At 52.3% G+C, this 20,043-nt stretch overlaps 9 protein-coding genes across 10 annotated transcripts; 4 read left to right on the top strand and 5 right to left on the bottom strand.

Moving 5' to 3' along the window:
* Positions 1-61: 61 nt before the first annotated feature.
* PV05_02824 (uncharacterized protein) lies at positions 62-2,626 on the bottom strand (the record flags this gene model as incomplete). Its single annotated transcript, XM_013463423.1, has 1 exon — positions 62-2,626. The coding sequence occupies one exon, from the start codon at positions 2,624-2,626 to the stop codon at positions 62-64; it is 2,565 nt and encodes an 854-aa protein (XP_013318877.1).
* A 1,280-nt stretch (positions 2,627-3,906) lies between these two features.
* Positions 3,907-5,421, bottom strand: PV05_02823 (uncharacterized protein; the record flags this gene model as incomplete). The annotated part of the gene is made up of 1 exon (XM_013463422.1): positions 3,907-5,421. One exon carries the CDS (start codon positions 5,419-5,421, stop codon positions 3,907-3,909), a length of 1,515 nt encoding a protein of 504 aa, XP_013318876.1.
* Positions 5,422-5,903: 482 nt separating this feature from the next.
* Positions 5,904-7,776, top strand: PV05_02822. 2 transcript variants are annotated; one of them, XM_013463421.1, is made up of 3 exons: positions 5,904-6,572; positions 6,645-7,097; positions 7,164-7,776. In XM_013463421.1, exons 1-3 carry the CDS (start codon positions 6,116-6,118, stop codon positions 7,634-7,636), a joined length of 1,383 nt encoding a protein of 460 aa, XP_013318875.1. In that variant the 5' UTR covers positions 5,904-6,115; the 3' UTR covers positions 7,637-7,776. The 2 variants fall into 2 exon arrangements, with proteins under 2 accessions (XP_013318875.1, XP_013318874.1); XM_013463420.1 differs by having other exon boundaries at positions 6,645-7,776.
* A 363-nt stretch (positions 7,777-8,139) lies between these two features.
* Positions 8,140-11,721, top strand: PV05_02821 (uncharacterized protein). The gene is made up of 4 exons (XM_013463419.1): positions 8,140-8,356; positions 8,418-9,639; positions 9,703-10,193; positions 10,256-11,721. Exons 1-4 carry the CDS (start codon positions 8,184-8,186, stop codon positions 10,764-10,766), a joined length of 2,397 nt encoding a protein of 798 aa, XP_013318873.1. The 5' UTR covers positions 8,140-8,183; the 3' UTR covers positions 10,767-11,721.
* On the bottom strand, positions 11,678-13,357 carry PV05_02820 (uncharacterized protein). The gene is made up of 2 exons (XM_013463418.1): positions 13,138-13,357; positions 11,678-13,082 (listed from the first exon to the last, which is right to left on the bottom strand). The coding sequence occupies exon 2, from the start codon at positions 12,764-12,766 to the stop codon at positions 11,978-11,980; it is 789 nt and encodes a 262-aa protein (XP_013318872.1). The 5' UTR covers positions 12,767-13,082; positions 13,138-13,357; the 3' UTR covers positions 11,678-11,977.
* A 278-nt stretch (positions 13,358-13,635) lies between these two features.
* On the bottom strand, positions 13,636-15,218 carry PV05_02819 (uncharacterized protein). The gene has a single exon (XM_013463417.1). It carries the CDS (start codon positions 15,097-15,099, stop codon positions 13,927-13,929), a length of 1,173 nt encoding a protein of 390 aa, XP_013318871.1. The 5' UTR covers positions 15,100-15,218; the 3' UTR covers positions 13,636-13,926.
* Positions 15,219-15,311: 93 nt separating this feature from the next.
* PV05_02818 (uncharacterized protein) lies at positions 15,312-16,243 on the top strand (the record flags this gene model as incomplete). Its single annotated transcript, XM_013463416.1, has 2 exons — positions 15,312-15,670; positions 15,808-16,243. The coding sequence occupies 2 exons, from the start codon at positions 15,312-15,314 to the stop codon at positions 15,848-15,850; spliced, it is 402 nt and encodes a 133-aa protein (XP_013318870.1). The 3' UTR covers positions 15,851-16,243.
* On the bottom strand, positions 16,237-17,493 carry PV05_02817 (uncharacterized protein). Its single transcript, XM_013463415.1, has 3 exons — positions 17,391-17,493; positions 17,082-17,342; positions 16,237-17,032 (listed from the first exon to the last, which is right to left on the bottom strand). Exons 1-3 carry the CDS (start codon positions 17,434-17,436, stop codon positions 16,245-16,247), a joined length of 1,095 nt encoding a protein of 364 aa, XP_013318869.1. The 5' UTR covers positions 17,437-17,493; the 3' UTR covers positions 16,237-16,244.
* Positions 17,494-17,672: 179 nt separating this feature from the next.
* On the top strand, positions 17,673-19,986 carry PV05_02816 (uncharacterized protein). Its single transcript, XM_013463414.1, has one exon. It carries the CDS (start codon positions 17,941-17,943, stop codon positions 19,528-19,530), a length of 1,590 nt encoding a protein of 529 aa, XP_013318868.1. The 5' UTR covers positions 17,673-17,940; the 3' UTR covers positions 19,531-19,986.
* The last annotated feature ends 57 nt before the right edge of the window (positions 19,987-20,043 follow it).

Genomic DNA, 20,043 nt, shown 5'->3' with positions numbered 1-20,043 from the left:
GCCTAGACAAAAAGAGCGGGGAGCAAGCATCGAGCGAGAGGTTGGCAAGGAAGGTCAACGATCAGACATCAAATCCCCAATCTCCGGCATTGAAAGGGCGTCCTTCGTCGAACAAAAGACCATCTGAACTCCAGCCGTCGAGGTCGATTCCGTCTTCGCCCTCGCCGTCGAAGGGGAAGGGGTTGAAGTTGAAGAGGCCATGGCCTTCATCTGTATCGGTAACGTTCATGTTCGTGGTCACCTTCGTATGTCGATCAGTGCCGGAATTCGCGCCGTCATAGCCGCTGATGGAACGGGGTGGGGTAGTGGTGGCAGTTGTGGTGGCGGGGGCACTTGTCGTGGCAGCGTCGGCGTTGGAAGGCACGGGGTTGTTGTTGGTGGCTGCAGGAGCAAAGTCTATGACATCTGCGCCCACTGCAAGCAAGGCGGCTTCAGTATTGGCTTCGAGTTGATTTGAGGTCTCTTTCGAGGGAGACTCGAGGTTGTTCATGCCCATGCTCGGGTTGGTGTTTGTTTCGAGATTGTCGAAAGGATTGACGTTTGGAATTAGACCGGTAGGTGTTGTGCTGAGATTTGGGAGGTCCTTACCAGGCCGAGCTGGAGGAGTGTTGCCGGTAGAATATTGACTGGAAGTTGAACCTGGGGGAGATCCTGCATGAACCTGGTATGGGCCATTGGCCGGAGTCTGGGGCGGGGGGATCGGGTTGGTCTGCTCGTTTGGAAGATATTGACCTATGCCATTCATGGTATTGGTGCTAGGGGCAGCGGTCATGTTTGGCAGAGACGGGCGCGGTCCTTGATATTGGCCGAGATCCTCAACCGGTGCTTGAATAGGAGATATGGTTGCACACTGTCTCATGAGAGAAGGGCGACGTTGGGAGGGTGTTGGAGTCACCTGCCGTCCGCTGAATGAATTTGGAAATCCCATACCAGTGTGTGGAGTACCCGGAGTCATTGGCGAAGGCTGTAGTGGTGGAGTTCGTCCTGGATACCGCATTTGTGGGGGGACATGCCCGTGAGTCTGAGCCTGCATCTGCGGGTGTAAGTATCCTGCATTTGGGTTGAACCCCTGGTCGTGAAACTGATTGTGGTTGTTGACTGGGCCCGGACCGAAAGACTGATCGAAGTTATTCACGCCCATCTGACCATTGAACTGATAGTCCATTCCCATTCCCATTGCCGTGGCTCTCGCTCTCCGCTTCTCCATCATCTCATGTGCCTGCGCCATCGGGTACAGGATGCCGCTGACACTGGGGATAGGGAAGTCATAGCCAGTCTGTTGACGGATCAGTGATGGAGGTGGGTCAGGGTCGCCATACTTGCGACCAAGCCACTTGAAGTTTGCGTAGTTGGCAGGGTCCGAAAAGTAGGTTGACAACGGGTACACAACACCCACTCCGACTACGCGCGGAGGTCGGCGTTCTTGTTGAGTCTGGATGTTGGCAACCAGTTGGTCTATGTTTGGTGGGTTAGCAGCTTTCTCTTCGAGGTAAGCCCGGAAGCCGGAAAGCAAATCATCTGTCGCGTCATGTTGGTTGTCCTGATGAGCGTTGAAGTTGGTGAGGAGGTCATTTCCGTTTGTCGTATTGGACCTTGCTCGTTTGGCTGGAGGTGGACTCACCCCGTTATTGTTCAAGGTATAGTCCAGCGGTATTGTGTTCATGGACGGTTTTCTCTGTGTCGGGTTGGACAAGGTATTTCTTGCTGAACCTGATGGCCCACGCATTGGTGTAGACTTTGGGGAGACATTGGTAAATGGACGACGCTGGGCTGAACCTGAGGTAGGAGGGAAGCCGAGCCCATACCAATTGGTGCTAGTAGGGTTCTTGGTTCGCGTAGGCGCAGATGCAGGAGCTCGGCCAATGTTACCCACAGGCTTGTTCTTTGGAGTCTTGACAGTAGAGGTGGATCGTTGTTCAGGATTGCTACCGTTGAAGCTCTTCTCTCCTTCCTTGCTTGTCTTTCCCCTGGGTTGTGCAGAGTTTTTCTTTGAAGAAGGGGGCCCAGACTGGGTGACCTTGTTGGCAGGTTCGTCTGGATCGGTGAATGGCACACTGAAGCAGTCCTTGATGAAGTCCTCATGGTTCATGTGGTCTTCAGGCCAATCGTCCAGAATAAGGCCCTCACTTGTAACGACAGGTGGTCGTGAGGTAGATGAGGTAGGACCAGTTTTTTGGAGGCTAGAAGCCAGGGGTTCTGGTTGGGTCGTGGCTTGACTGACTTGAGGAAGCAAGCTGTTATCGAAAGTACTGTTGTGAATGCCCATCTTAGTTGCATTGTTGCCAGAAGCAGACTTCATCAAGCTGACGAAATCTGACGGACCAGCACTGTCAAAGGCACCGAACGGATCTTCCAAGACAGAAGAGTCAAACTCTTGAAGACCACCCGTGCCACCTCCGAAGGCATTCGTGTCTGTCATCTCGCTGACATATTGGTAGGGGCTCGAATTGAAAAGCGAGGGGTCGATCAGGTCATCAGGAGTGGTGAAGGGACCATCCATGACACTCGAAGATGAGGTAGTGAGGGCTTGTCTTGGACCTAGAGGAGAGGACGAGTCAGGGTTGAATGCATGGTTGAGTTCACCCGTGTCTTCACGGCGACGCTTCTTTCCTGTTGGAGTTTCCATTTTCAGAGCAGCAGACGGACGCAACAAGCCTGTAGCCAGTCAACTGCGACCAGGAGATGATGAAAAAGATCCGTACACCAACGTATTCAAGACACTGAGGGAAACCCGTGGACAGGAGGCATTGGAAGTGATAAGGTTATATGAGAGATGAGAAGAAGATGAAGCGAGAAATTGAAATGCGGAAAGACAGAGGTGATTCTTCACTTCTTCTTGAGCGGTAGAAAACTCTTTCATGCGTTTGGGGTGATAGGTTGGCAGTTGTTGATATTGCCGGACCTAGCCCAGCCCCTTTAGTAGAACAAACGAGTGGGAGGTGAAGTGAAGTGAATGAAGCTCTGATGATTGTCGAATAGATTGATCGTGCAACGCTTTTTATTCCGAGTCATATTGACCGTAGAGAACGAGGGAAGTCAATCCTGCAAAGTGATGTAGCCATCCAGAGTCGAGATAGCATCAGTAATCTCCGTCGATAGGATTCCAGAGACCTATGAGCGATTGAAATGAATTGTCCGTACCATCTTTCTGCTCGCCTCATTTTCACATCGGTGTCGAAGAGAAGTACGGTGTCAGCTTGAGGGCGATCTGGTACAGCACCACCCTCATTTCCTTCTGAATGCCAAATGTCCGTAGTCCACTTCGAAATGCTAGGAGTCTTTTGCGCACACTGAACGCCCACGTTGCCATAGACACAATTACCTCCTCCAGAGCCGCCCCGAATCTCGGGAATTTTACCAGTGAGTCTCACCTGACATCCTCTTCAGCAAAGGGCTCTCGCCAGGGTCGGCGTTTCCGAGCCAGACGACGGGCCGTCCTTCAACGTACTCGAGATTTTGATGAAGTCACAGTCGCGATCTGGTTCGGATTTGAGGCTGGTCTGCTGCCATGAGGACATCACAAACTGCTGTATAGCCACAGTAGTCTCCTCCGTTTTTCATGATCAGTCCGCTTTGAACAGCTGGCGGCTCCCAATGTACTTCGGCTCCAGCTCCACGGCAGCCTTGTCGAAGACGTTTGAGAGCACCTCGCCGGGTCATCGTTCGCCGGGAAGTACATGAGAACTTAGAAACTGAGTTGGACTAAGCTTGTCAGCTTTAGCGCACGGAAGGACTTTCGTCCGAATACAAGTCACCAGCTTCCAGGAGAGGTCCTCGTTCGTATGTCTTTGATGTCTGTAGATGCATTGTGGTAGGAGTTGAGCGTTGTCTGGTCTAGCATATCCACCCGGTTGAAAGACCAAAGCAGTAAGCCTTCCGAAGTAAAAGATATAATGCGCTACAGGTCTAGTAAGCACAAAGACCACCGCCTGCATCTTCCATACTCCAGGCACCAGCCAAACCAACGATCTGGGGTTCGTCTGCATCCAAGTCAGCAGCTGTAAGTCTGCTTTCATATGCAATTTCGGCATCCGCAGCCGTCCGCCGGCCACCCGTAAGGAGCTTCCTAGCCCACTCATCAATGGCAGGTTCGCCAGTCTCGTCTCTAGCTTGTTTCAAGAAGGGTATGAGAGCCGTTCCTCCCGTGCCACGCATTTTCTTCTTCTTTTGAGCTTGTTCGCCAGCACTGGACTGGTCATAGCGAATGGAAGCGATTCCTTTCCCTCTCGTCATGGGAGCGTGGTCTGAACTACTTTCTCTTCTTGTTCTGCTCAGACTGCGAGACTCTCGGCTCTTCACAATAATGTATCTGGACACCATCTGGATGTGTTTGTCCCGCAGGGTCCTTAGCATCGCCAAACAAGCGTCGTATGCAACGCACAGCTCTAGGTTGGACTTGTTGAGTTGGACATAATCTCGAATATTCGAAACACTTTCAACAGCTTGCAAGAACCTCCGATGTGGTCCAGGCATATACTGTCTCATTTCGTGAATAAAATTGTGTCGAGGCTTCGGCGCAGCTCCTGGCTCGGCTTCCGATTCGGATGTTTCGTCTTTCTTCGACCCTGTCGGTCTGTGCTCGACACCGAGGACGATGTCAAAGAACTGGATCATACTGCTCTGTGCATTCGAACCACCTCCATATTGCCGCCACGTCGAGCGATTACGGCTTCCGTCATCGTAGAAGACGCCGTGTGGTAAGCCTGCATCCTTCATGTTCTTACTGCCAGCCAAGAACGGTCTTATCCGGTTATAGAAGACGTGTGGATCACAATTCTCGTACATCCTCACCAACAAAGTGCCAAGCTCGTCCAGCGTTTGGGCAAAGGACTGAAGGCTCTTTGTCACGGTTTGCGCATCATCATCTCTTGCAGCTTGAATTGCCTGGAGCATGATGGGTATGGAAGGCCCACCTTTTGCTTCCATAGCCACGCTGACTAGATAGAACCATTGTTCGTCCAGCGAACCGGTAAATGTGGTGAGGGTAGAGAGGTTATCGAGGACGAGAGGTTCGGACAAGAAGATGGGTTTGAAGTTCCACAAGCACAACCCGGCATAAGTGGCGACCGGGGGTAACTCCAGGTGATCTGATACCTGGAGAAGTGGATATGTTATCGAAGGAGGCAATCTTTCAGAGGGCTTGTCGCCGCCCCAGATGTACCCATGCGCCATAAATGTAAGAATACTGTATGCTCTTCGCCACTCGGGTTCGGTCTCGAGATGGGCTGCTGGCATGATTGGCAGTCTGTCGATCACAGTTCGGAGTCTCTTGGAGAGTAGTAGGGATTGAAAGTTGTTCATGATCCGCTCCCAGCGGTCGTAGACAGGATGGGGAAGACATTGTAGCGGGTTTTCGGGAGGGAGGAAGCCTCTGTCTGGAGAGACCCCGTAGTCTTCGAGTCGGGGGACGGGAGGCAGCATCTCGCTGGACGGCACAGAGCAGGAGAACCAGCTCCTGTGGTGTGGCAAGTAGTCTGGTGCTAGGATGGATTTGAGAGCTAGGTGGATGTTGATAGTTGAAGTCGCTGTAGGTTGGGAGGCTGGACTGGTGGGAAGACAACAGTCAAGACGGCTGCGAAGGACCAGATGGCTACTGGAGATTAGAAAGGGAAAGGAAATTGGTCAGCAACAGACGGTCGAACTGAACAAAAGGTCACGAGGAGAAGCAGCGAGAATGCGAAAACGAGGACCAAAGGATGGTGTGAGGGAGAAAAAGTAATCCACCTCGGGCATGGAGAAGTCAGGAACGGATCGGATGAATGTAAAGTTTTGGAAGGACTCGACGCGCCTAGGCGTCTCGGCATTACTCGCGAAGAGTTGGCCAACCGGTCAAAGCGCATAAAAGGCTAGAAACTGTATGAGAAGTATGATTAATTTGCTCATTTTGCTTCATCGTCAAGTATCTTGATAATCTCGTACATACACAGTAGAAGAGGCGAAAAAGAGGCTGATATGAGGTTGATATGCAGGGGACTCGGGACTCGGTGGCCCGCTGGGTGGCCCGGAACAAAAAGAAAATGCACAAGCATCATGCCCCTCGTTCCCAAGGAACGCTAAGCCGTGTTAGTACTAGTTGAGAAAATACCCGGAGAAATAATTTTACAGACCGGTGCTTATGTCATCGAAATTAGCCTGGACTCGGCCAAGTCCTCAAGAGACATGTCAGGAACAGCGTCAGTGTCGAGACCCCCACAAAGCCACTCGGACAGAGATTCCAGATCAACGGTGTATTGGCATCGTGTTTTCTGGCGTCGGCGAAGTTACCCGGCCAACATTTTCCAGGCCGAGAACCGGTGGTATGGGAATGCAGGCACCTAGTAGGTACCGTCTGATCGATTTGAACATCCAATTCCTTTTGCAAAAGTTGCGAACGTGCCATCCTTCATTTCTAACTCCCCCTTGGTTCCTCACCTGTGGCAGAATGACTCTACCTGGCGAAGTCCAGAAATGGCAAGCATCACAAGATGGGCTTGAGAACCTGACCAGGTCCCGGGGGCCAATGCCAAAGCCAGGCAAGGATGAAGTGCTCGTCGAGATATATACGGTCTCGCTGAACTACCGTGATACTGAAGGTGAGTCTGGCAAACAAATATTCCCCTTTACACCCTCCGAGCTCTGGGCTGAGACACAGTTGTTCGCGATAGTGGCTATGGGGACCTATAAGCACCATAAGTCGGTTGGCGAAGCTTCATCCATCGTCCCGTGCTCAGATATGTGCGGCGTCGTAGTCGAAATCGGCGAAGGCACGAACCCCAGTCCATGGCATATCGGTGACCGCGTCCTGTCAACATTCAACCAAACACATCTCACTGGACAAATTACACCTAAAGAAATGACGTCTGGGCTCGGCTTACCTCTCGACGGTGTCCTGCAGACATACCGAGTCTTTCCAGTCACTGGCCTAGTCAAAACTCCAGATTATCTTAGTGACGAAGAGGCCAGTACACTACCCATTGCTGCAGTCACAGCTTGGATGTCTATCAACGGCACTAGACCCATGGGTTCGCCTGGCGGGAAGGGGGAAACAATTCTGTTGCAAGGGACCGGAGGCGTGGCGATTGCTGGCTTGCAAATCGGACATGCTGCAGGTGCAGAAAGTGAGTGCTGCCACCTTGTCAGCGCGGCAACAATTGCTTGGAGACTGACTGGCCTGCAATAAACAGCTATCATAACATCTTCCTCAGACGCCAAACTCGAGCGAGCCAAGTCCTTAGGCGCAACGCACACCATCAACTACCGTACCGATCCCGACTGGCAAGACACTGTCATGAAGATCACCCATGACAAAGGAGTCGACATCATTCTCGAGGCTGGTGGTGCCAAAACCTTGCGCAAATCATTCGACTGTATAGCGTTTGGCGGTCTCATCAACTGTATCGGCTACCTGTCGGGCAAAGAGGACGAACCAGGTGACCGCGTCAATGCTAATGTCCTAGCCTTAAGGAGGACCGTTACGTTGAAAGGCATTCTGAATGGTCCGAAGGACAGATTCGAGGAGATGCTACAGTTCTACGGTGCCCATAAGATCAAGCCAGTCGTGGACCGGACGTTCTCGTTCGAGCAAACGAAAGAAGCATTCCAGTATTTGTATAGTGGTGGTCATTTTGGCAAGGTCGTTGTCAAAGTCAAAGAATAATTTGCATTTCGCCAGTCCTTTTATTATCAATATCAATATCATATAACAGGGTACGGTCCAGCGAAATTCATCGGCCGGCTTTGCTTTTAGGGTCTAAGTTGCTGGAGTGAGATATTGTAGGTCTTTGAGATGAATCACCCATAGTAAGCGAATTTTGGCTTGCAAGGGTATGTCGCTGGTAGCACTTGTTCTGTCTGCAGGGCTGTCACAGCGGAGGGTCTCATACACCCGATTCCCGCCACTGTCGAGCATCATAGGAAAAGCCTCATCGGCCTAGTGGCAGGCACGAGATCTAGATTGACAGGTGTTCCTCAACTTCGGATGCAGGCGGCCGCTTAAGAGTCCGGGGGCGTCATGGGGTCGCTAAAAAGCCAGCGAGCCACTCTCCAGGTGTCGTTTCTGCTGCTCCAGGCTAACCCAATAGGGGTCGTTGCGGGGTTGGGCAACGAAATGTTGTTCGTCTTCATGGCCAGAAAGTTTGTTTTCACTTTCTTCAGCATCAACTTCCACTATATGCACGCGACCCCGTCGCCTGGATGCGCCTGCAATGGCTGACGCCCAGAAAAATGACAAGCCATCATCGAATGCCGGCCAATCGTGTCGGGAGTGCAGACGTCGCAAAGGAAAGTGTGATGGAAAAATGCCAGTATGCTCTGTCTGCCAGAGATACAATCGACACTGTCTGTACGATAAACACAGTAGGTCATCGCTGACAAGAAAGTATGTTGGATACTGTAGTCTTCCTTGAAGCGCGGAATGAACAAAGCTAAAATCACGACAGACACCTCACTGAAGTGGAAGAACGACTAGAGAAGGCTGAAGCCTTGTTGAGGACATTTTTCACCGATGCTGAATTATCGCAAATGCTTGCTCATGGGGTCTCCAACGGAACCAATCTTGCGCCATCACGGCCCATCAACCAGGTGACGGCCTCGAATGATGATATACTCACGAGATCGAGGAGCCACCCCGGTGAAGACACGATTGCCTTACAACGACAAGAATCCTTCTCCATGCGGAGTGCTGATCCGGACCAGAAATTCGATGTTCAACAGCTTGAATCATCCAGAAGCCCCGCCGAAGAGAGCAGCGCGCCTTTTGAAAATCTTCCAGCCGCGGACGATGACTTCGAATGGGACGAAAGGGATCCCTCTTGGAATTTCGGGGATGTGGCAGGCGGCACTTCCACCTCTGAGAATGACGCGGACGCCGACATGCCCAAGATAACGGATGGTATGGCGACACTTACAACCGATGATTCTCACACTGGATTCTATGGTTCGGTCTCTGGAGCTGCACTTCTCCGCCTCATCTGGATGGGAAATACTGCGGAAAGATCAGAGGACAAAGGCGCAGTGAGGATCGAGCGCAGACAGACCATGGAACAGCTCTTCAAGGATAGCCCCGATGAAGACCGTTTACCTTCTTCATGGCTTCAGACCCAGCCGCTGATAACACGGGCAGTGGTTGATAGCATGGTCGACGCCTACTTCGCGCTCTATCATCCGACCTTTCCCATCCTTCATCAACCGTCCTTCCGCCAGGAGTACCTGAAATTGAACAGTCGTCCTGGGGGTAGCACCTTCCATATCGTTGTGAACCTTGTCGCCACATTGGGCGCCTTTGTATCGAGTAGCGGCACTGATGACACCCATGCCACCCTATTCAACGCTGTCAAAGCAAACCTCACCATTGGTTCGCTGGAAACGGGAAGTCTGAGTCTCGTCCAAGCCTTCGCTATGGCTGCAACCTATCTACAAAAGAGAAACAGACCGAATAGCGGATATAACTACGGAGGCATTGCTTTGCGGATGGCTACTTCGTTAGGACTACACAAGGAATTTCACGGTTGGCAGGCGACGCCTTTCAAAAAGGAAGTGCGGCGGAGAGTATGGTGGTCGCTCTGTGTTCTGGACGTTGGGGCAACGGTGACATATGGGCGTCCATTGAATTGGCCCCTGGTAGGCGTCGAGACCGCCTTCCCACTCAATATACACGAAAAGGTTCGTCTACACGGTACCATGTACCGCTTCACAAATCAGAAGACTGATATTTTATCTTGACAGGACCTTGAACCCACCTCGACGTCCTTCCCGCCAGAGTTGAACGAGACCACACTTTACACCTACATCAGCACTCAATCACAGTATCATCTCCGCACCATTCGAATCTATAATCGACTCATCTCTAGCCCGCTCCCCTCAGCAGCCGAGCTCATTGCACTCGATGACGAACTTGTGGGAAGCTGGCTTGCCAATCTCCCAGAGCATTACAACGACAGAGACTTGCCCCTGGGCAACGAATACCTGCTTGGCCATTCAATCAGTCGTTGGCGTTTTCGACTCCTGCGAATCATAATGTACCGACCATTTCTGATCCGATGGACGCAAGACGGGCTTGCGACAGAAAACATGTCTGCTTCACCACCAATGTCAGCACCGACTCCCGAAAGGATCGCCACCACACGCTGTTTCAGAGCTGCGGACGAATGCATTTCCTGCATCTTCCAATTTTGGTCGACCGGAACTCATACTAGGCTGGCAGCTTGGTATGTACTGTAAGTGATTTCGCTTTGGCCTCCCAACGACCCATCCATGATTATTCACTCACGTTTCAAAGATACTTCCTCCTTCAAGCCGCCCTGATCCCGATTCATTGTCTTCGACGAAACCCTATGCATACCGATGCACCGTCGTGGCGCAAGCAAGTATTTACAGCGTTGAATGTGATCAACGCCATGACGAACCTCAATTCCAGCGCCACGAAATGCAGGGATATCATTCACAGACTATGCGGGGATACTCTGATGGCACAACCGCCCTCATCGCAGCCACAACCGCACCCCAGGCAAGACAGTTGGGCCAGTTATCCAAACGAGAGAACCTTTGCGCACGGGTTTCCTCTGTCTGCGGCCGAGTCCAGTGATGCCGGCATCAATCCATGGCTCACGGAGATCGACACCGCCATCGACGGGTACGACATTTACATCAATCGTTTGAGCAATGCCGCAATGGCCGGAATGGGCAATCTCGATCCTCCCCTTGGCGGTGATGCCGGAATGTTCAGTACCAATGGCACCGAGGTTGGGACGGGCGTACAGGATTGGGACTGGAACTTGATGTTGACTTGATGCCGAGATGGGAACCGAGCTGTAAGTGGTAAGGGTTGTTGAGAGTCGCTTTAATGCTTGACGAAGGCGGCCAAATATCGATTCTTGCCAGGCCAACCATGCCCTACAATTTTCCTGCGATAGCTCTTTGTCATACGGCTTCCATCAAGGCATTGTTTCTTGCCAGCATGCGGAAACTATGTTCAACTTCCGACTGGATCACGCTGCGGCATCGCGCGCATGAGTCGGATCGGGCATCTTGTACCTCGGAAGATGTTCTCCGGGCTGGGCGGGAAGATACGACGCGCGACGTTCTAGGCACAGGCACGAGGAGAAAGGAAGACGCTCTGCCTTAGACGGCGAGCCTCGACAGATGGGATGATATGCTAGCCATACGGGACGGCGGTGATGATTAGTACCTTATGCATGCCGTAATTTGGCACGAAGGTCACGGAAGACGAGCAAATATCTTGCTTATTGGAGCCCCTGGATATCGTGTCTCTCGTTGTTCTTGTCTCGCGAGGGGGCGATTGATGGACTGGGACTCCAGGCTGCATACTATCCTGGCTGCCTACCTAGCGAGCTAGGGTACCTACGGAGTACTCCCATGATGCTCCGCATAATCGGGACAGATACCCGCTTGCCGGTCAGGAGATATACCTAGGTATGAAAAACGAGCCTCATGTGCAATCGATGTTGGTGCCGGAGAGAAAAAGACGTCACGACGATGCTGTACCGTACCACGACGCTTAACGATGTTCGTTCTCGTATGTAGTGGCAACAACTGACCTGGACACTCCAGGACCAGCCACCCAAAACGATTTCTGGTTGGCGCCTAAAATTGGAACTGTCACGGCTGTCTAACGGATAGACGGACCGGGGATCATGTCACCATGCATGACACACTGTGTCGGTAGAAGCACACTAACGGATACAGTTCCTTTGCCACCGTCACTGCATGAGAATGCTGCAGGCCTGATTCGCGCCACATTGATCTTGCAGCACAAGGGAATTTCTTGACAAATGAGAAGATACGACTCCATCGCATACTGTGTACGAGTACTGTGGTCTCGTATGTCGGCCCATGAGGCCAACAATATCGTCTATCACCATTCTCCAGGAATTTGTACATAGCGAACCCTCCTAAGATAGGCACACCAAGTCAATACCAAACCTGTCGTAAGCGTCGTGAGATATCGAGAAATCATCACCAAACGTGAGCAGTACGAATCTTACTCATGACTCCTGCGTCGCCTGCCCCGACTGCGGCTCCTCGACCGAGACCGATCTCCGAACTGCTTCTCCCATCTCTCTTGTTCCCGGTCTCTTTTATCTTCTCGCCACTTTCTGTGTTTGCCATAGTCTTTGCCACCGACCCATCCGACCACAGCACCACCGATTGTACCCAAACCCGGGAAGATCAGGTCGCCTATGAGACCACCACCAGCGGCTCCCAGAAATGCGTCTGCATTCGTAGACCGTGAATTGTCTGATATCCGCCGCGATCGGTTCTTGTGTTTCCTCCTGTGAGGCTCTGGGTCTGATAGATACCCGCCACCCCCATGTGCTAGATCAGTGTTCGAGAGGCTTGGACGAGGGCGCTGAGGTGGTGGCGGGTAGAAAGGCTGTTGGCTCTGGTATTCTGGCGGCACATAAGGATTTTGCTGACACGGAGCGAGCTGTTGACTTGGGTGTGCATGATAGATGGGTTGATTCGTAGAGTAAGACTGGGGTCGCGGCTGAGCAACAGAAGGCCGATCATGCTCGCCAGGTGAGGGAGCCTGTGCGAAATGCACGGCAGCTTGAGGTTTCTGTTCGTGGTTGAGCGCGTGATAAGGAGGCGGAGGGTAGTGTGAAGTCTGAGCTGGATGCTGCGGGCTGGGATGGCCCTGTTGTGATGAGTTCCATCCAAAAGCCGGCTGTGAGGAACTCGCCCTCTGCGGTTGCGGAGGGTGGTGTAGACTATTTTGTTGCTCAAACGGCGGTCTGGCGCCGGGCTGGAAGTACTCTGCGGCTGCCATTAGAAGTAGATCAGTTAAAGCTGCTGTAGCAGGAAATGAGTACACAATAGTGGGAAAGAAACAGGTGTTGAAATGGCACGAGTTAGTGCAAGCTTATAAGAGAATCCTGGCCACAGGTCGGAAGCTGAAGCCTCTATGAGTGGCTGACTCCTGGAAAAAGTGCCTAGCAAGGCTAAATCGCTGTATCGCCATCCTCAGGTTGTGATAGACGAGTCACAGGTTGAAGTCATGCGCCCCCGGCAAGGCAACGATCTTGTGGGGATACGAACCGAGGCCACCCATCCAGCCCGAGTTCCAGTCGGTAGGCCACGGGGGACTTCCACGTTATTAGCATGTCATGTCGCTAACTTAATTCGTGGGGCAGTGCGAACCATTCCGTGGCGCAGGGGCGACCTTTGGTAGGGGAGGACTTTTGTCCATCATAAAGTTCTCTGTTTCATTGGAAATTGTCGATTTTTCGGCTGCGGAACGCCCGATCATTGTGAGACCGATTTTCCCCTGAACACTTGCCCAATCGAATTCTCACAGGTCTGCTACAAGACTTTGCGACATTGCCGGCCAGACGCCTGTACGAGAACGAGCAGGGTGAAGACAATCGCTGCAAGAGACTAAATTCCAGGCTCAGGCAGATCCTCGACGTCATCGCCGCTCCATGCCAAGCTGTCACGTGTGAATGTGGTGATTGGCTTGACATATACAGACGGAGACCGGTCACAAAGTCAATATTCCACACGAACAGATGACCCTGAGTGGTTTCCGCGTCTAGTACTCCGTCACGTTCTCGCCTTTCTTCTAGACTTAATATCATCACTCGGAACATGGGATCCAAGCGAAGATTGGAAGCGAACACTTTCATTAACGTAATCCGGGTTCAGGTTCGCGCGAACAACAGGGCACCATCTAGAAGGCCGTCCAGTTCTGCGCTATTCCACATGGCCACTGGTGGAGCACCCGGGAAAGCCTTCTTGAGAGGACATGGATACCATATGTGCATTGAAACTCGATGACCTACACAATAGTCACTGGACCTCCTGTTGGCCCTTTTTCCCCCACACTCCCGGAAATGCCACGCTTTGGTCGCCGCAGCCGGGCAGCAGATGATAAAAGTACACCTCGAATGACAATGAGGTACTCCGTAAATTACAAGTCAAAGATTGACCTCAATTGGCGATCTCCCCCGCGTCGACCATCATCGGTGTCCACGGCTTAGCTCCTGGTTCTTCCATCTCGCTAGGCAACCGGAACTCGGTCGGGCTGTAAAGATACCATCCTTTGAGTGCTGTTACTGCCGCTCGTGTTCTGGCTTCATCCAGACTGGCGCCTGCCCCTTCTCCAAGCAAGTCGCCGCCGGAATAGATTCCGACTACGAAGACCGGTGTCCTGCTCTTCCGACCCGTCTCACTGAGAATCTTGGCCACCGGCGCCTGGAAGCCCTCTCTAGCACAAAGTCGGCTCAAGTCCTTGGTTGGAGTCTTGATCTGGAAAAGGCTAGCCATGTTGACTTGCCGAGAGGTTATGTGATCGTTGTAGAATTGTTTCGCAGTTGCCCTTCCAGCATGTAAATATACTGCACCAAATACTGCCCGAACAAAGTTGGTCGCGGCCTTTTCTAGAGTGACGCCTTTCTGCGCCAGATCCTCACCGCGCTCTTTGCGTTCACCAAACTGATCATCGTAGACCGTTCTTGAGCTCATTGTTCGCCGGAATGACTCGCCTTGCTCCCGCGTTTCGATTATTTGCGGTGTCCGGTGATCGGGGTTTGGTTGAGGCGGGAGCCTTTTGAACTGGAGCAAGCCTGGATCCACCTCACCACCCGGCGCCGCCGCTGCGTCTACACCCCATTCTCTTGCGAGCATTGACAGTGTCGCCGGACCATGGTAAGCATACATCGCTGCAAACACGACGGCCATCGGTAATCTCGGGTATTGGCTTAATATGTATTCAGAAGTGTAGTATCCAAGCAAATCATTACCAAGCACAGCGAATGACTTGTTGTTGAATCGGGTTGAGGGATCGGCGGACTCGTCGACCAGCGTTCTCGCTAACGTCTCAAGAGGAAGTCGTGAAGGCAGAGAAAGTCGAGCGTGCAGAGCAGCAAGCTTGGCAGAAGTCTTCGCCGCTGTGACCGGAGGCGAGGGCAGTCTCGTGAGTATCTCTTCAGGGAGATAACGAGTGTCTTCGATGTTGTCGACCAGCTGGTCATGAGATTCGGAGGGGATGGCGGCCGTAGCTTGACATCTTCGAAAATTGTAGAAAGGGAGTTGAGAAGATTCGGGTCTCGTCCGAGGCGAAAGTACATTACCGCTCCATCGCAGGAGCTTCAGCCTCTTCATTAGAGCTACAATAGCTCTGCGATACGTTGGCGGATGCGCCGTGTATCAGAAGCCGCTTGAACGAAGAATAAAATACCAAATCAATGTACAAATGAATGCAAGCCTTGCCAGGACTTTCCTCCTGCAACACGAGACCACGCGAGAAAATCTACGGCACGGAAGCTGCAGGCCAATCCCAATTTTGCCAAGGATCAGAATCACGTGCAGAGCTCATGTCTCCCAAAGCCAATGATCGTTCAACATTACGAGCTGCACCTTGCGACGAACCCTCACGTCCTTGTCCTGCTGCCACCCAGGTTGTGAACATCATCAGCGAGACCTGCCACCTCCCTACCACTATCGTCGAACCGCGAACGCCTGCGAAGATGGGTGGCGGTGGAAAAGTACCCTACCCCAAGCACGTCTGGTCACCCGCCGGTGGTTGGTATGCGCAACCTCACAATTGGAAGTCGAACACCATGATCTTCGGGGCCGTCATTGCGGGGTGTGCACTTATTGCTTGGAACGTGTCAGCAAACAGGGAGCACAGATACAAGATGCCGGAGCGAACTGGTTTCTTTCCCAGTCGGAAGTAAGTCTCTCTCGCACGACGCGATCTTAAGGTGTCAGGGCTTCAGGAGCGCAGCAAACCAAGTCAAGAGATGGAAACCACGGTCTCAAAATTGCGAAACGTGTCTTAATAGTGGCCACAAGCTAATTTTGAACTAGTTGGAGCAAGCAAATACTTGAACACGACAAAGCCCAGAAATAGATACCTCCTTCGACGGACGCAAGCAGGACCTTGTGAACGGAAGACCTTCCAGAGTAGAAGGTCGCAGCATACACTGTACATACTCGATTCATGATGCATCAAACGGACCTAACATACCTTTCCGCGGTAGAAATGGGGACAGTGAGCGGCGATAGGAGCAAAGGACAGGACATGACCATCAAATGAGAAGAATGGAACAACACCAGGCCATAAATGGTCATCCTCTGTGAATATTGCAGTTGCAAGACCTCAATTCGAGAGGTCATGCCCGGACTCGGGCCTTCCGTTTGAGTCCTAGAAATAAGATCTTCTCAGAAAGGAAACGTTTGACCAATCCCAAAATACTACAAAGACTGACCAGAATCAAAACGCTGTTCCAGCGGAAGTTTGTGCGTCAAGGATTCGGTAATTGCCACTCTTCGAGCTGCTCAGATACATATGTCGTCTCTCTATGCAGGTAAGACATGAACCGCTGCTGATACGATTCGCCATTCCAAACGTCGATCCCTCGGGCTGCCAGAACCGGCATTCCGACCTGCTCAATAGCATAACTAGCAGCTACCGTGGCATGCAGAAGAGCAAACAGAAGCCTCTGCTGTTGGGCACAGCCGTCCGGAATCTGCCTTTCGTGCACATCAGTCTCAGAGGGCGAAACTGTCCCCGTCATGGCAATTGCCAAAGCGCCCAAGAATGTGTTTCCTCCACCTGTGGGATCGACCACACGCTCTGCACTCTGATGGTATGCCGGCAAATGTAGGGATCTCGAGCCTCGATACATAGTGCATCCCTGGGCACCTTCCCTTACCACAAGTGCTGTGCTCAATGGCCTTAATCCTCGCAGACCCAGCAGCTTCTCTACCATAGCTTGCCGCGAATTTTGCTCGGTACTACCCGTGAACAATGCTGCAAACTCTTCGGCATTCGGGCTGACAACATCCACATGAGTAGCTGTTTCTAGCACTCTTTCAAGCTCTGCTGGTGTGCACTGATCAGGTACTGGTTCCCAGACAAATATCGGACGAAGCTCGTCTTCCGCAAGCCTGCGTCGGCGAGCCATGATGCCCTCGATGATCGAAATACATCGCGTCGGCGAACAGACCATATGAAACGATCGGGAAAGAGCCTGCTCGTCGGACAATGATGTCTCGTCAAGTCGTAGCTTCGGCGTCAAATACTTGAATGCTTTCCCATATCAGCCATGACCAACCAGAGATGTGAACTGAAAGCTTACCTCTGAACTCATTTGGACCGTACCCATTCCAAGCAGTGGTACTTAGCCGGCTCATATCCAGTCTGAAGGTGCATCTAGTCTGCCAGGTATCGATCAAGACCTTGAACTCTGGTGGGAAATCTGATCCCATATCCACGATCCAGGAGACATATCTGGAGTTCGCTTCGCCAGCCGCAAGGCGAGCTCCAAGAGCAGCGTATGTGCCGGCTCCGCCAAGGATCTTCTCGGCTGGTACGCGCCCGTTGAGGTATTCGATTTGGTCTGCTGCAAGTCAATTTGCGCATATCGTTCGGTCTGGTGGGAGCGGACCGATTATAAACATGCCAAACGTACAAAAGGCAACTCGTTCGTCCATTTTGCCAATCTTGGCTCCGGCGCTGGAGGACTATACGGGTCCTCTGCATTCCACCCGCTGCCGTCATGTTTATGCGATAACAGCTACGTGGATTGAAGATCCAGCCTCGCGACAGGTAAGCCTGACATGTGACCCCCTCGTCAAACCTGCCTTCTTTGAACTTAGTGCTACTGTTTAGGTGCTATTAAGCTCGAGAGACACGACTTTATCTTTTTGGCATCACCACGCGCTGTCCAGTACGACAAGACCTAACGCCCAGCGGAGTCGATATTGGCAGCTCAACAGACACACGCCTACAGCGTCTCCATCCAAGTGCGAAGTGCTGCATCGCTGCTCTGCTGGGTGGGACCTACATGTTTAAAAGCGGCGCAGGCCGGCTGGCTGCCGGGGTAACCCCGGCGTCATATCGCGACTGTGACGAGCACTTCGATTTCAGCTCGACTGCATACCTGAAGTACCAAAGTTCCAAGCCAAGGAAAATCGACGTGGCGAAAGCTCTGCACCATGTTGATGCCTTCATACAAACCGAAACGGCGGACAGCGGATGCAGATACTTCTGACAGCTCAAGCCATTCTAGAGGGCGACCTATGAAACGAACTTCTGAGCTGAAGCCATCACTGGGAGCACGAAGACAGCGAGCCAAAATCATGCACGCACAAGCCACTGCCGACATGAGTAGCACACGCCAGACTGAGCTGTCGACTCTGGAGTCACTTCCTGTTGAAATTATTCAGCAGATCTTTTTCCATTCCTTCGAGGTCAATATGCCGCGTGCTTCGCCATACCTGGCCCACGCGCTCTCAAATCCTTCCATATACAACGCCTTGATTCTATTCGCTTATTTCTATGATGACGAAGAGAGTCCTGTCGAGACTCGACACTTCTTACCAGCTGAATATCGACATGTCAACCTCTTCGATAAAATCCAATTGCAGCAGGGCATTCTGAGCTGCAGGTGGTGCACGCTGGCGCGGCTGAAGTCATGCATGCCAGCCCTGAGTCGTCTTCAAATGGTGCAGGCCTGGCACCGCGAGCACAATGCTGAAGAGAGATTTCAACTGGAGCCCGAAGCACTCTCATCCCCACTCGTTTTCAGTACCTATCTCGGACTATCCGCAACTCTGCCCGAGCTAGCTGACGATGTCGGCATGGAGACACATTTTCTTGCGAAGTCTTTTTCGCCGGATGACATCTCAGCCCTCCTTCCGCCACCGCCACCGCTAGGCCAAGCACATCCGTCTAATGCTACTGAAAGGCTCCCAGTTGGTCCTGTCGGCGACGCAGGAACACTTCCGCGAATCATGTTGTGGCAGTCCTCGGCTGATAAGACTGGCCGACTGCGAAAGACCCTATATCTAGGTATGAGTACCATGGCGGTCCACGCGATACCAAACCACGTCCTGGCTGTGCCGGCCTGGACTGAAGAGCGGCTTACCCTCGTTCAACTTTTACGGCAGGGACTACGGTTTTGGAGGTGTGCGAATGTCCTGGTGATCTCTGCGGAAGCGCTCTTCAAGGGAATGGCTACAGCCATTCACGAAGGCAACGAAGTTGCATTGTTGGTATTGCTGGAACTGCACTATGCTACGATGAAATTGGACTATACTACGATGGGCGAACCTGAAGCTGATGGCACCACAACTCTGAAGAATCGCGGGATGGTCGGCCCCTTTGCGCACCCATTGCCGCTGCACCTATTCCACCTCGCCTGCGCACGACCTAAACACCATCATCCAGGACCCAATCTGACAGCGCGGCTTGTATCCCTCCTTCTCCGTGAAGGTCTCGACACGATTCCTTCTGACGATCCGTACATCACACACTGGGCTATCCATGCCAGTGAGAGCTCTCCTTCGAGTCAGATAGTCCAACTGGCCCGCTGGCTGCTCCGAGATATGGCGGGGACTACCATGTATGACCTTGGTGCGGGCGAGCCGTTATTTGCAAACGGGAAATTAACACGGACGCAAGAGCGGATGACTTTCTCTTTCTTGCCGTTCCCTGATGTCACATTTACCCAGGAGGCTGGGTACCTTTGTGGGGGAGCAACCCCAGCGACGCCCTGTGCACCCGATGGTGCGCCTTGTGGTTGAATGGTCCAGTTGGCTGCAAGAGGGCCAGTGCCTGGAAAGATCAAGGCCGCAGCCGGCAGGCCTGCCTCGCCTTCTGGTATCGAGATCGATCACAACCGAACACCGAGCAGGGCATGTTGCGCCCAGAAGTGCAATGATGGCCATCAAGCTGGGCAGCAACTTCATTGGGTGAGCATACGCCCCAACCCTATTTACATTTCGGGCATGGCAATAGCCAGATTGAACCCCCCTTAAAAACAGTTTTATGACAATGACGGCACGAGACAATGGTGATATGATGTCGAACGCATTCGATTTTGGGTCTCTTAGCGCTGGACGTTGAGTGCATCCCACTCTCGAGGTTGCGGTCTCTTATTGGGAACGGACATTACTTTTCTTTCGGGTTTCAGAGGCCTTACAAAATACCTTCCTTTCCAATAGGTGGCTTTCAAGTGAATCAAACTTTTCCTTTCCCTACGGACCTTCTTTCAGAGATAGTCCAACTTAGTAATAGTCCGTATATCTGAACCGTCT

Source organism: Exophiala xenobiotica (assembly GCF_000835505.1).
Source record: "Exophiala xenobiotica strain CBS 118157 unplaced genomic scaffold supercont1.2, whole genome shotgun sequence".
NCBI classification, from domain to species: Eukaryota; Fungi; Ascomycota; class Eurotiomycetes; order Chaetothyriales; family Herpotrichiellaceae; genus Exophiala; species Exophiala xenobiotica.
The sequence above is the reverse complement of the archived record's forward strand: the minus strand, read 5'-3'. Positions and strand labels throughout refer to the sequence as shown.